Source organism: Poecilia formosa, unplaced genomic scaffold (genome assembly GCF_000485575.1).
Source record: "Poecilia formosa unplaced genomic scaffold, Poecilia_formosa-5.1.2 Scaffold529, whole genome shotgun sequence".
NCBI classification, from domain to species: Eukaryota; Metazoa; Chordata; class Actinopteri; order Cyprinodontiformes; family Poeciliidae; genus Poecilia; species Poecilia formosa.
The window spans coordinates 201,577-216,355 of NW_006800468.1; the positions used below are offsets into that span (position 1 = coordinate 201,577).

A 14,779-nucleotide genomic window follows, 5' to 3' on the forward strand; every position below is an offset into this window, starting at 1 on the left:
TATTAAAGTCCATAAAAAGTCAGATTATTCTAATAAAGCAGGAGATGTAGAGCAGTGTCCACTGCTCCTGGTCTTCAGGGTCCTGCACAAAAATTTTAAAATATTTCCTATAAACAACTGATTCAAATAACTGAACTACATCCTCAGCATGTTGCCAAGGTCAATAAAATTCTCCTAATGAGCCATTTATTAATATCTGGTATTTTAAGACAACAAAGGTCTCAAACAGGCAGGAGAGCCACCCCTAAGCAACATGACGAGGGAAAGAAACCCGATCTGCTGCTGGATTTTCTTTTTTGTTTGCTTAAAACATAAAACTGAAATTTATGTAATATCTGTAAACCTCTCCAGCATGTTTGAAAGAAGTTCTTCCAATTAAAACCTTGACCGTGAGACCACATTGGGTAATATTTATATCAATAGATCAGCTTCAAGAAGACAAGTTCAGTTTTAAAACTCCCATTTTGTGTTTGAAGGCGGCTAAATCAGCGATCCTCACACTGTAAAGAATTACTGTTTTGGTTCATCATTAACATTCAAACATACTCAGGTGTGCCTGGTGTATTCAGAGCACAATGTCAGCAAACAGCATTTTGATTGGCTACATTTCTCTTGACAAAGTCCTTCATTTCCCACAATACAAATGGATGCTGACAGGTTTCCTTAAATAATTGAATTGGGTCATATTCATGACCTAACCCTGGCCCCGTTTGCTCTCCACCAGGACAGCCAGCGCTCACAAGGTGACGTTTTAGCTACTGTAAAACTGTTTGTGCCAACTGTCGACCTCAGCAGATTGATGTCGCATACAAAACACTTCCACATGATCTACAAATATTAATGTGTACTGTATCAAACACGTTTCATGCAGTTAACTGATAAAGAAGCAGTAGGAGGCTTTACATCATGTTATAATGTTATTCTCTCATCAAACACAAACCTGGTGTGTTGCCTTAATTCATTCACGTATAAGAAAGCCTTTAATCTCCATAGCAACCATTCAGCTGTGATAAATGACTGGGTGCCTAGCTCCACCTCCTGAGAGCTGCAGGGTCCAATCCGACTCCTCCTCTCAGCTCCTTCAGACTAGCCAGCAGCAATTAGCAAACACCTGGTGGAACTGCTGAGCTACTTCTCAGAAGAACGCTGGTAAAAACGTTCTTAAGGGACGTTCTTAGAGGAGCCATGTTGCCATGACTTTCTCATGGCAGAGCTTCAGAAAGAACAGGAGCTTTTTAAAGAGACAGAGTCCCAATTTTAAGGCGTTAAATTGCAAAGTAAAATTTATTTTAAGTTATGGTTAATATAAGCAGCATTTTATATCTACTAAGGGTAACATAGTTAAGTGATTATGCTGTAACATGACACTATGTGGTTGGAAAATACATAATACTGCTATTTTAATTATCTGAAGATCATACAATGGAATATTCATGACCTTTTTTAAGATTCTGTCACCCACAGTTGAGGTGTACCTTTGATCAAAAATACAAACCTCTTTATTCTTTATAAGTGCGAAACTTGGGGGGAAGAAAACAATCAGTATCAGTGTCAAATACTTAAATTCTGTTGTATTAATCTAAATTGTGTTGAAGAACAGCAACCCAGTTGATGCAAACTCCTATTACAAATAATCTCATACTGCATAAGGTGACCTTAGACAGATTACGTTTTTCCTTATCAGTCCTGCTGCTCAATGACATTTAAAGCTAATATTGACCTCAGTCACAGTTGTGACTCCACTCATATTAAAAGGAAGTAGATTGCTTTTAAAATATCTAATTTGCACACATATGCAGTCTTGCATGAGTGTGCAGAAAATAGCGACTGCATAGCAGAAAAGGTTTTGGATGTATTTACATCTGATTGTGCTCGCTCTTGTTCAAACAGTGTTACACCGTAATGCCACATTAATGAAAGTCACAATGGAGTCAAACGCATGTGGAAAAAACCACATGGCACTTCAGCCGTAGTCACAGCAATATCGAGGAGCCCTGCACTGGCTGGCTGACAGTTCCCAAAACGGGTGCATGTGCGTCTGGATACATATGCATTATTGGAAGCAACACATAATGCTGGTGCCACCTAGTGCTTTTAGACATCAGTCTTAAAGCCAGAAGTTCAAAATGTTTCCTTAGGAAAAGAAACTTCTTGCATAACACATGGTTTTTCCTTTACAATATCATCCTAATACATTGACTTTTTCTTGTCTGTCTTTCTACCTGTCCAACACCTTCATATATATTTATAGGGCTTTTCTGACTTTTCTCTTTCTGCTGAACTCTTCTAATTGGTACATTTTGTCTGATGTTGCAGCTTTCATAGTCGCATTATATGGTTATTGACATTGACAGAACTTGAACTTTCTGTCAGTATGGTGTAATATTTGTAATGATGACTGCAATCCATGGACAAATAATTTTTCCCCCATGTAGGCACAAGCAAGCACACTTGCATGCTACAAAACATCTGTTTTGTCTCCAGATTTCCTCCTTCATCTGCCCTCCAGAGTCAAAAACCAACAATTTGTTGCAAATGAGGAAAGTCAATGCATCTCATTGCATCTGGAAACATGAAAATAAACTCCAGGACATAAACATTGCTTTAATTTCCTCTCCCCATCTTCAAAACTAGGAAAAGAAGGAAACATTTATTTTTCTAAATGTCTCTGTGCTTTGGGGATATTCCAATCAGATTTTTTTTGTCAGCAACACATTTCTAAATCATTTATAGGCTAGTGCCAAAATCCAAGCAAACTTTCAAAATGTCACCAAAAAACAAAAAAACAAAAAAAAATGCAAATTAGTCATGTTTCTATCTACTAGTTTGGAGAGCATCAAGCAGGCTAAGCTAAGAGTATTATTATCAAATGTTAGTGTTACATATGGCTGTAAGAAAGAGGAAGTAAAATGGCATGAGCCACACATCATAGAAAAAAGGAGAAAAGTTTACAGGACTAGGTTGCTATCAAGCAAGTTGTGTAATTGTTCTGTCATGTCAACTAGTATTTACGATGTTACATATTTCCAGAAAGACTCCGACAGCAGAAACGGCTGATAAGTCATGTGAGGTAAATGTTATCTGGTAAATGTGCTTTGTCGAAAAATAATTTATCTTTTTATCACATTAATCTTTTTACAAAAAATCAAAATCCACCCCAAGTGAGTACAACCTTTTTTGTGAAACTGAGCTACTTGAGGTTTATAATTTTCCTATTTCCATTAACCTTTTCTAATGATGTTCTGATCTGCTCTGCATACTTGCAGCACTTGTCACATGTGCAGGTTACAGCTGCTTCTCTTTATTCACACTGTTTCCATGTATGCCAAGCTAATCACTACAATGTGCTACTTCCTGTTACTAGAGTCCAAATTAAATCTCTAACCACAGCAGTCGTTATGAACATTACAGCAGACACTGATGATACAGTTAGTCTCTATTATTTTAGCTCATAATTTTGAATGGCAGAATTGACTTAAGCATTGACTTAATAGGCAGAAGTGTCTTATTATAGATGTCAGTGTGTATTTATCTGAATAAATAAGTTCATACATTAAAAAACAAAAACAAAAAAAAACAGTTGTTTAAGTGAACAATTAATGCTTTACGGAAGTTTTCATTAGGAAATACTATCAGTAAATTCTACGTCTGGTTCCAGACTTCCAGTTGTTCGTTTTTTAACAAAACAAAAGCCCACATGCATGGAAATGTAATCAAAAAATGTCCTTTATGCTGAATTATCTGGCAGGAACACCATAAATTGCATCATCTCACAGTTTATACTGATGAATTTTATATATTATTGCTTATTGTGCTAAAATGTTACTTTAGTGTTGAGTCTATTTTGTCATTTCAGTTTTCACCATGTGTTCAATTAAACAAGCAGCATCTAGTCTCCAGGGTATTCTTTTGGTTTAACTTGGTGTTGCCAACTTCCTTGTGGAAACAGTCTGACAGTCAGATTAAACTTAAACCTGATTTAAAGCCGTTTTGTTGTTCCAACAGCAGCAGAAGGTGTTGGAATTACACATTTTAGGACTTTTAACTCCAAGACTGGAAGAGGAAATGTTGTGTGCTATGTACTAGTTCTGAAAGTTTGATGTGTTCTATGCAGTAAGGCGACATTGCAGCAGCAGCACACAGCTGAACAGTACACAGTTATGTTTTTTTTATATTATTATTATTATTTTACAGTAGGCTGGTTGAAATTCAGATGAGGAACAGTTTCTACTCCAGAGTTGTGTGTCTACATACAAAATGACCAGCAAGGTCAGTTTGTATCCAGGAATAATAATAGAAGGGTGCACACACATCCTGACCAGGACTCAGAAAAACATTGGCAGCGTACTTACAGTAACAAGTTCCACGGAGAGGGTTACCAAGGTATCGGTTCTCTGAATCGCATCTGCAGCAACACAAAGGAGGGAAGGGGCAGGAGGAAGATCAGAGGAAAGAAAGCACAGCAGCATTAGCATTCAGCACTGGTAAATTTTACTAAAACTTTTTTTGTAAAGGTGTGTGTGTGGTAGTGTGTCAGCTGGGTATTTTGTCTTCCTCGAGCTGCTTGGTAGGTAGGTAATTTCCCCTCGGCAGGCTCATCTAGCCAAAGCGGCTCCATTTCCCCCCCCCAAAAGATTCCCACATTCAGACACAAAACACAAATGAACACAGGTTTTAATGGGGAAATCTCACACATGTATTGGTGGGTTGTCATGCATTTGAATGCTAAAGTTTCAAAAAAATGGAGCTGAAAAAGAGGCTGTTCTTTCATGAATGTGAATAAAGGAGTTTTGATTCCTAGAATTGATTCCAGTGGGGGATCATCAATAAGGAAAAACAACAAATTCAAAATCCATGTCTATTGTGATGAACACATTAGTAATTCACCACAAAAACAAACTCCAGGACATAAACACTGCTTTAATTTCCTCTCTCCTCATCTTCAAAACTAAAAAAGAAAACTTTTTTTTTTTAAATATCTCTCCTCCAGGATGGTAGTCATCTTTTTAAATCAAGTATTATCGTTCTCCTACTTTCCTTCTTTATCAATGACCTTATTATGTAACAGAACTTGATTTTAACAAATAATAGATATTTTGTCCAGTAGGAGTTAGTATGGCCTCATAAACACAGCAAAAGTCTTAGAAAAACTCACGTCTTCTTTGTGCTGACAACGCTTTTAAACATTGTAGTTTGCTAATCAGCTAAGTTAATTAGCATGGTCCTTGCAAACTAGTATGGACCACACATCTGACATGAATACAAAATTAATAATTTACCATCTATGCATTTTAAATGATTGTTCCCAAAACCAATTCTATGTAGCTTTTTTTTTTTTTTTTTAGCATGTCTGTTGGTGACTTGGGAAACACACTCAGACTTCAATTAACCTACAGTATTTCCTGCTAGGAAGGTAGCATTCACAGATTTACATTTTTTTTCTCTATAACATAACTACAGATTGTTTAGTACAGCATATTTAAAATATTTGAAAGAAAATGAAGTTTGGGAAGCTGAATATCTATAGCCAGTGCTACTTGATGTGCTACTGGCTGAAGTTTGCAAATCAACCCAGGAGAGACTTTTATTTCTCTTCCTAAAAGAATAGATAAAACTGTAGATATTGTCTTCTGCAGTAGTCCTAAGACAGTTTTCACAGTGCGTATTAATGCATAATAAGGTATATTTAGTCTTGTTGAACTATTAAAATAGGCAGTTGTAAGGGTTTTTAATGGTCCACTGTACTGATGTGAAAATCTGCACTCCAAAAGTTGTAATCCCCAATACCAGTGTAATAAAATGCATCTTAACTTCCATTTTTAATAAATCTTCTATCTGTTTTTCAATTTATATATTTAATCCATATTGTTATGAAAAGTCCTTGACTTAGGTTTGACATCCCGTAACCCCCTGCAATGGCACTGCGCGCCCCACAGTTTGGGAACCTCTGGCCTAAGGTATAAAAGCCAGCTTTTTTGTCTCACTTTGTAATGGGTGTCGGTGCAAATGTAACATGCAGCTCTGAATAAATGCACATCGACTGCATTTTGTGGTCATGCTGAGCCTCTGCCAGTCACAGTGACACTGCACAGTAAATATAGAGCCAGAATCACTGATACTGGTATTTATGATTTACATAAGATATGTCATCAAACTTCTGACCTGCAGGCATTTTTCCCTTTTTTAATTTTAATTATTTTTGTTTAAACCAAGGAAAGAATTTGGATAAAGTTTATAGGTGTCTACAATATACTTTAATAACATTGTTAGATGAGAAATTAATTTGTGTGCATTGTATTCTAAGTGCAAAAAATTATCGTTCTGAAACCAAATTAAAACAAAAATATTTTAAATCGCTGGCAGCTGGGATTTCCAGAATTCCATCATAAAATTACAGGTAAAACATTTTTTTTCTTTCACAGTTGGAAGGCTGTTAATTGTAAGGTTAAAAATGATGCCAGAGTCAATGTTTCACTGTAAAAAAATTTAATTTCAGGAGAAAAATACCAACAGTTTTGCTCTAAAATGAGCCTGAAAACAACTTGGAAAATTAACATAAAACAAACAAGTCATGATTTGCGGGTGGTGGTGAGGTAGAGACGCAGGCAGGACCCAGGTTGTAGAGAAAATGATTAATTTAATGATGCTCAACAGTCCAGACAAGCAGGCAGCACAGTGAGTGAAGGCTGGAGCTAACACTGGTAGCAACAGACTAGGACTTCTCAGTTCTACTGTGAAAGACTGACAAATACACTGTAACACAAGTACAGTTTTCACTGATTTATGTTTTACTTATGGCAACTTCACATGACATCAACAGTTTCAAATTGTTTACAGTTTATAGATTTTTCCTGTTGGATTTTACTGTACATCACTGTTAAATATGTGAATATTTTTTATAGTGCAGTCTGATCATACAGCAGGGCAGTGATCTTGAAAGCACCAACAAGTCCAAAAATAAAACAAAAGTGATTCAAAGTTTGGACCTAAACTTAGATGAGATGCTGTGGCAGATTGCACACACTGAAAACGCCTCAAATTTCACTGAATAATAAATAAATAAATAAATAAATAAATAAATAAATAAATAAATAAATAAAAGTTGGCCAGACATCCTCCACAGAGATGTATAAAACCAATTAAGGTTTAGGAAATTATTACTTTTCTGCTAACACCAGAAATATTATGGATAGAATATTGAAGAAATCATTTTAAATCTGCTTTTTGTGTTTACTGGTCATTTTTGATCATCTAACATATGCAGCGCGACTCAGAAGATGGATAAAATAGTCTTGTAAAAGGGCACCTGGGGCCATTTTCTTTCCTACAGGGAAGGACAATCTGGTCCTTAACTCAGAGCTCAAACAGAGGCAGTCCACACACTTAAGCTGCTTACAGCGGTTCTAATGGGCAGAAAATAAGGACCGTATGAGACTGGGTTATCTCTTCATTTAAAAGAACATGTGACTCAGCTACACAAGCAGTGACACACAAACGTGCACACGCACACATTTTTTCTTTACTGAAAGGTGATATAAACCTCATAATACCATTAAAGTTAAGGAGTCAAGATGGTGCTAGTTCTGTTTCTGTGTCAAAAATAATAATCATTTACACTCATATGGTTTTAATGAGTTTTGTGTGATCCAAAAAAAGAGGAAACTATACAAACTGGTGGAAAATTTTAATTCACATCATTCACACAGTTTAGTAGATGAGCTGAGATCTTCAGCAATGAATCTGGTCCAAGTGACCAAACTTAAGCTTTTTTAATTTTGAGATTAAAATCATCAACTTAAAAAAAAGTAAATTAAAGTACAAAAGAAATACCTGCTAAATACCATGTTGGTATAGCGCTTTAGCATTAGTGAAACTAATGTTTATGACTATATACAGTATTTGAAGAAATACCCTGAGAAGTTTCTAAGGCCAGGTAGGAATCTGGAGTGGTGGAATAGGAGGCTAAAAGAAGGAAAAGTACGGCCTGCGATAGCTCACAGTAGACAGCTGTGGACAAATAAAAGATGTAGTAATTATGTAGAGAGGATTGTGACAATATATTCATGTGCACAGAAACACCATGATGAACACACACAGAGCAAACCAGCTTTAGCTAATGTTCCTATTAGCTCAGACTGTGACTTTGCATACTATGAAACTGCACACCTGCTGAACCTCTGAACACCCACCATCCAAACAAAGGGGGACCAAACTTTCACTTTAAACCAAAAATACAAACCAATCCTCCTCTACTTGTTATGTTTGGAAGTGACCCAGAGAAAACAGCAGCATTCAGATAGCACTGTGGATACAAGTGAATGAACATGACATGTTCATGAGATCAGCAAGTGAATGAATAACAGATGCTGCACTTCTCTGTAAGAAAATAATAAAAATATGTGTGCACCAAAAAAAGAAGAAAAAAACATGGCAGGTACCAAGTTAATAGGTGTGGAACCCAAATCCATTTGAAACATTTTCTCACCCTCAGTTGGAGAAGAGTACAGTGTCATAAGCTAACTGGCTATGACACTGTGCTCATGACACTGTTATAAGCTGTGTCCGAATTCAGGGTCTGCATCCTTCGAAGGACAGATTTGTAGGCCGATTACATCATAGCGTGGTGACAAGGCCTGTCCGAATTCAAAGACTCCTTCAAACGCATCCTTCAAATGCATCCTTCTTTTCCCCAGATTTGAAGGATGGGTTCAGTGTATCCTTCACGGCCCACGATACCCCATAATTCATTGCGGGTTCCAACTGGACGTTCAGACAGAGCATCAATGGCAGTGAATAGCAACTAATTATTTAGCTATATAACACTTTAAATGACACAACGTGATTTGGTACAACGTTTTTAGGCGAGAATGTAAGTGTGTAAATCTCAAATATCTGATCGGTTCATCAATACATCACCTAACTGCAATATTGCTCTGACATTTTTGGACCTGTCTGCTACCGCTGCGTTAACAGCCAGCTGTCAGCTGGCCAGACGCTCCAGGTTCGGCATACCAAGAGAAAACGCCTAACTCCTGGCACACTGTTATAAAAACTCCCGCTAGCTTTCCCCAATCAGTGGGAGTTAAACACCGATATTATTTAGACAGGTTTGGTTGAAAAATGTTTGATTTATAAAGTATTTCAAAGCAGAGCACATCGGTTTGATTGATTAATTAAAGTTAAGCCTTCAAACAATAGGCTTATTTAACCGTAATGTCCTCTCTGGAATGTAGAGAGTATTATACACTCCTGATCAAAATCTTAAGACCAGTCAAAAAATTGCAAGAATTTGCATTTTGCACTATTGGATCTTAAGAAGGTTCTAAGTAGAGCTTCACAATGTTAAAGAAAAAAGCAGTGCAAGAGACAAGAACTTTTGAGCAGGGAATTTTCTGAAAACTGGATTTACTCTCAAACAAGATTTTTTCAGCTGATCAAAAGTTTAAGACCATAGCCTTTAAAAGCCAAAAGCTGTGCAAAAATCTGGATTCCATGTCATTTTCTGTCAAGTCTTTACACCTCCTGATGGCAAAAGCAAAAAAGCTCACTGACTTTGAACGTCCTACCAAATTAAGGCCATTACTGGTGCTGACTGCAGTCCAATAACCATCAGACGGCATCTGCGAGAGAAGGGCTTCAGAAACAAAAATCGTCTTCAAAGGCCACATCTTCTTCAACGCAACAAAATTGCCCGTTTGGACTTTGCAAGGGTGCACCTGTCACGATCCGTGTTTTTGTGTTTATTTTTGGGTTTTCTGTGTTCAGTCCTGTTTCCCTGTGAGTCTCTGTCCTGTCCTCCCCGTTGATTGCTCCCCAGGTGTGTCTCATTCCCTTGATTACCCCATGTGTATTTAAACCCTCCTGTTGTCTGTGTTCCTCGTCGGGTCCGTGTCGTTTGTCAATGTCTAATGTTGTTCTCACTCGCCAGTAGAACTGCTAAGTCCTGGTTTGTGTTTGTTTCCGTCTAGTCCGTTTTGACAGTTGCTACCGGTATTTAGCTGCGTGCTTGTTCCTGCCGTGCTGCCTGCCTTGGACTGTTTGTGAGCTATATTATCATTAAATCTTCATCATCACCATAACCTGGGTCTCAGCGTCTCTCCTCACCACCACCGACCACACCTCATGACAGCACCAAACATGGGACATTGAAAGGTGGAAGAAAGTTGTCTTCTCTGATGAGAAAAAATTTAACCTTGATGGTCCTGATGGCTTCCAACGTTACTGGCATGACAAGGAGATCCCACCTGAGATGTTTTCTACATGGCACAGTGGTGGGGGCGTCATCATGATTTGGAGTGCGTTTTCCTTCAATGGGACAATGGAGCTTCAGGTTGTGCAGGGGCGTCAAACAACAGCTGGCTATGTGGAGACGCTGCAGCGGGCATCCCTCATGACTGAGGGCCCTCGTCTGTGTGGTAATGATTGGGTTTTTCAACAGGACAATGCTGCAGTTCACAAAAAGAAATCATCGTCTACTCTAGCCAACAGTCCCACCTTGGCGGAGGATTTAAATGTCTTTTATGCCCACTTTGACAGGGAGAACACCGACCCTGCCCTCGACCCCCACCCCTCCACAGCCTCAGCCCCAGCCCCAGTCCTGACCCAACACAAAGTGAGGTGGGCTCTCAGCAGCATAAACATCAGGAAAGCACCCGGGCCGGACGGACTGACGGGCCGAGTGCTTAAGGAATGTGCTGTGGAGCTCAAAGACGTCCTCAGCTCCATTTACAACATCCACCGCATGGGTCCCAGCCTGCTTCAAAGCCGCTATAATAGTCCCCCTTCCCAAACAGTCCCATGTCACAGGTCTTAACGAATGTAGGCCTGTGGCACTCATTCCCATCCCAACCAAGTGCATGGAGAGACTGGTCATAAAACACATCAAAGCTGCAATTCCACCATCACACAACCCATACCAGTTTGCCAACAGGAAAAACTGCTCCACAGAGGATGCTATCGCCATCGTGATCCACACACTGCTGGAGCATCTGGAGCACAAAAACACCTACGCTCGTCTCCTCTTTGTGGACTACAGTTCGGCATTCAACACCATTCAGCCCAATAGATTCTGCCACAAACTCCACCAACTGGGACATAACACCACCCTGTGCAACTGGACTGTAGACTTCCTTACCAAATGTACACAGAGGGTCAGAGTGGGCAACAACATCTCCTCCACTCTTTCCATTAACACCGGCGCACCCCAGGGGTGTGTGTTAAGCCCTCTGCTCTATTTCCTGTTCACCCATGAATGCTCTGCCTCTTCTTCCTCCAACCTGATCATCAAGTTCTCAGACGACACCACCGTTCTTGGCCTCATCACCAACAGCGACGAGAGGGAATACAGGACAGATGTGCAACATCTGGCCTCATGGTGTGAAAGCAACAACCTGGCTCTAAATACCAAAAAGACCAAGGAAATGATTGTGGACTTTAGGAAAAAAAACAACCCGAACCGAAATCTGCTACTACCACTGAGTGTTGTACTCTAAGCACAATTTCGTTGCCTTTTATGACAATGACAATAAATTTTGAATCTGAATCTGAAAAGGTTTAAAATAAAAACAAATGAAAGCTGTCAGATATTTATGATGCAATAATTGTGAAGCAGCATGTATTCGATCTTCAATTTAATAGTGTCATGCAACCAATCATATTTTGTAACATAACCTTTGTGTGTCAATAACACTAATACAGTAATGTCTCAAAAATATAGATTTCTACATATAGTGTCTCAGTCTGGTTTAGCCTGGACACTGCTCTTCCGTTCATCAGTTTGATCTTTAGTCTTTTTCAGTTTTAAATGGAAATTGTTTTTATTTAAGATCTTCTCGTTTCCAGTAAGACATTCTCCCTCTCCATCTTTTCAAAGAGAATCTTCACATAACCGGTCGTAGTATTTTACACATCTTAAACACTTTCTTGTTATCTGGCTGTGTTCAAAGATGCTGTACTGCAGCTCATCATCAAAAAGAAGCATATTGATGTTCCTTCTAATTATAGGCCTATTTTCAAATTACTCCTTTTGTTGAAGATTTAGAAAAGGCTGTTGATAATCGACTGTAGACGTATAAAAATGCTCATGGATCAATCTGTTTGAAACCCCACCACAGCACAAAGAGAGAACTTTTAAGAGTTTTTAATGATCTTTTGTTTCAGTTGATCACAGTATTGTTTTATCTAGACTGGAGCACGCTATTGGTCTCAATCATGGTTCAAATCCTATCTGGCTCACAGGTTTTTCCTGTGTCTATGGGAGAATATTCCTCTTCCTCAGATCCTATTCATTGTGGAGTACCTCAATGGTTAATTTTGGGTCTTGTTTTTTTTCTTTATAAATTCTGTTATTGGGGTGGGGGATCTATTTTTAGGAATCATAACATTTCTTTCCATTGCTTTGTTAACAATATTCAAATGTCGTCAGATTGAATGTCTATGGAGTGAAAATACTCTCAAAATATCTGTGCGTGTGTAAAAGGATTTGTGCGTGCTTAAAAGGATTTGTGCGCTTTGCTCTCCGATTATAATGAGGCATGGAGTAATTATAAATTATTTCACATTACGTTTTATATGTCTGGTATTTTGATACTCTGCCCTCCTCATATGTTTCTGTTAGCGGGAGGTAATGTTTATGTCAGCTATGCTACTTTAGCTGTTTGGAGCTAAATCCATGGATTATTAGTCTCACTCTCAGCACAGTTTGAGTCTTTAATCCATACGAATTATCGCTGGGTGGTTCTTACAGTATCTGTTTTACCCAAAAGGTTCCAATCAAATTCCTAAGTCATGTTGCTGACTGATATTTATATAGTTTGTGAGATGTCCTGATTTGCCTTTTACTTTATAATTAAGTGAAATAAATGGCATACGGTGGCCGGGGTTGACTGAGCATCCGCTCAGCTGCCTCTCTTCCACCACGGTGCTTCCCAGCTAGGAAGCAACATCCGAATCACAGCTGCTCCTGCTGTCGTTCTCGTCGCTGTCGTCCTCTCTGCTGGTGGGATTATCCAATAAACACTCAGTGTAGCTAGCATCCCGCTCAGCGTAGCTAGCATCTCCCATGAGCAGCGACCAGACTCGGTGGGCCTGCCGCCCCGCCTAGCGCTGGCCTAGAAAAGGCAAGCTCCGGCTCCTCTCTGCCAGCGGGAGGAGAGCACAGGAGCGGCAAGAGGGCTGAGGCGTCAGGGCGAGGTCGGCGTGCTGGAGACCTAGGCATCCCTCGAAAATCCAGTGCCCATCAAAGGACATGATGTACCCCGTTTGACAAGACGGGCAAAACGGATGTTCGCTCTTAAAACAGTGCTATCTTACACTGAAGAAAAAGAGGGAGCCGTTTGTCCGGTCTGACTGTTATTTATACAGACCGGGGTGGGAGACACCCAGTAGGTGGGCGTGGACTAAGTTTTTTTCAGTGCTGCGCGCGCGAGGGATAAACCCATAGACATCAATACGTAGACGCCTCATGGAGCGCTGAGCCGTACGTAACTGCGTCCGCCATCTTGTATGTGGCAGCAGAGCGATCGGAGCTCCTTAAGTCCTGTGCTGTGTGGACTTGTTTCAACCGTTTTACGAAACAAACTGGATTCATTAGGATTACCTTCCCCAGGTAAGGATGAAAGATCAGAATTACTTGACTTTGCAGCCAGAAATTTGCTTTTAAACAACCGAAAAGTATTTCCTATGTAGCTAAATTGGCCCGAAATAACCGCTGATTGTTAGCTTAGCAGCTAATGTTTTCATACTGTTTTCTAATGAGAGAGAGGTGATGAAAAACCACTGTTAGAGGAGAAGTTCATTAGAAACCAGAGGATTTAGTGAGGAAAGAGCAGTCAGGATCAGAGCTGGAGCTGCTATTCTTCAGTCTGTTTCCAGCTCAGCTTCACCATGTCGGTATTTAGCTATAAAGATGCTACGAGTCAGAGCCAAACATGCTGAAAATGTCTTTTTCTGAATGTCAAGGAAACATATACGAAACATATCGTATGTATTTTCTATTACACTTTTGGATTATTTCTCTTTTATCCTTGGCTTTAGCCTGTGAACCAGGACGTCTCAGAAGTCATTGAGTTCTCCCAGTGTGACCAGCAGATTGAAGCCTGTGGCCAGTGTTCCCAGTGTAATAAATAAATGTTTTATTCTTTCACTTTTTGTGTATTTTTAAATATCTCAATCTGAAGTATTATTGTATTAATGTAGCTTATATAATGAAATAAAAAATTATTTACTCTGTTGGAATTATTTTCACTCTTTGCTGTCAATAGCAGAGTTGACATACTGTAAATTCTCTGGAAAAAAGTAAGAAATATATGTAGTTTAATGTTTGACAATGACTGATTTATAAATCAAAAGTCATTTCTCAATAACGTATAAAAAATAAATACAGGAAAATTATTTGTTTCTTGTCTTGAAATGTTAAATGTACATTAAACTATGGAATTATGTAAATATATTCTTCAATAAAACACTGTAAAAGTGTGTCTGTTAATGTCAAAAATTTTCAGAATCGTTTCTATCAAATAAAACATTGTGCTCTTTAATTTAATTGTGCTCTTTAAAGTTAGAAACGATCTCTTTAGTAATTTCTTTGATTGCCAAATATATTAATGTGTGTGAGAAAATGTGTCAATGGCAGGTATTAACTTAAAATACTTTGTAGAACGGCACTTTACCAAGTTCAGCCCATTCACTTGTATTACCTTACTGGCACATATTCCACATTCAGTAAATATGCACACAAACATTATATTTATATGTGTGTGTGTTTGTGTGTGCATATTTG

General features: G+C 38.7%; 1 protein-coding gene across 1 annotated transcript in view; it reads right to left on the minus strand.

Moving 5' to 3' along the window:
* Positions 1–14,779, minus strand: part of LOC103129237 (attractin-like protein 1) — a 211,949-nt gene that overhangs the window by 162,693 nt on the left and 34,477 nt on the right. The window contains exon 6 of the mRNA XM_016664917.1: positions 4,353–4,405. Within this exon, the coding sequence (XP_016520403.1) occupies positions 4,353–4,405 (53 nt within the window). The remainder of the gene's footprint in view (positions 1–4,352; positions 4,406–14,779) is intronic.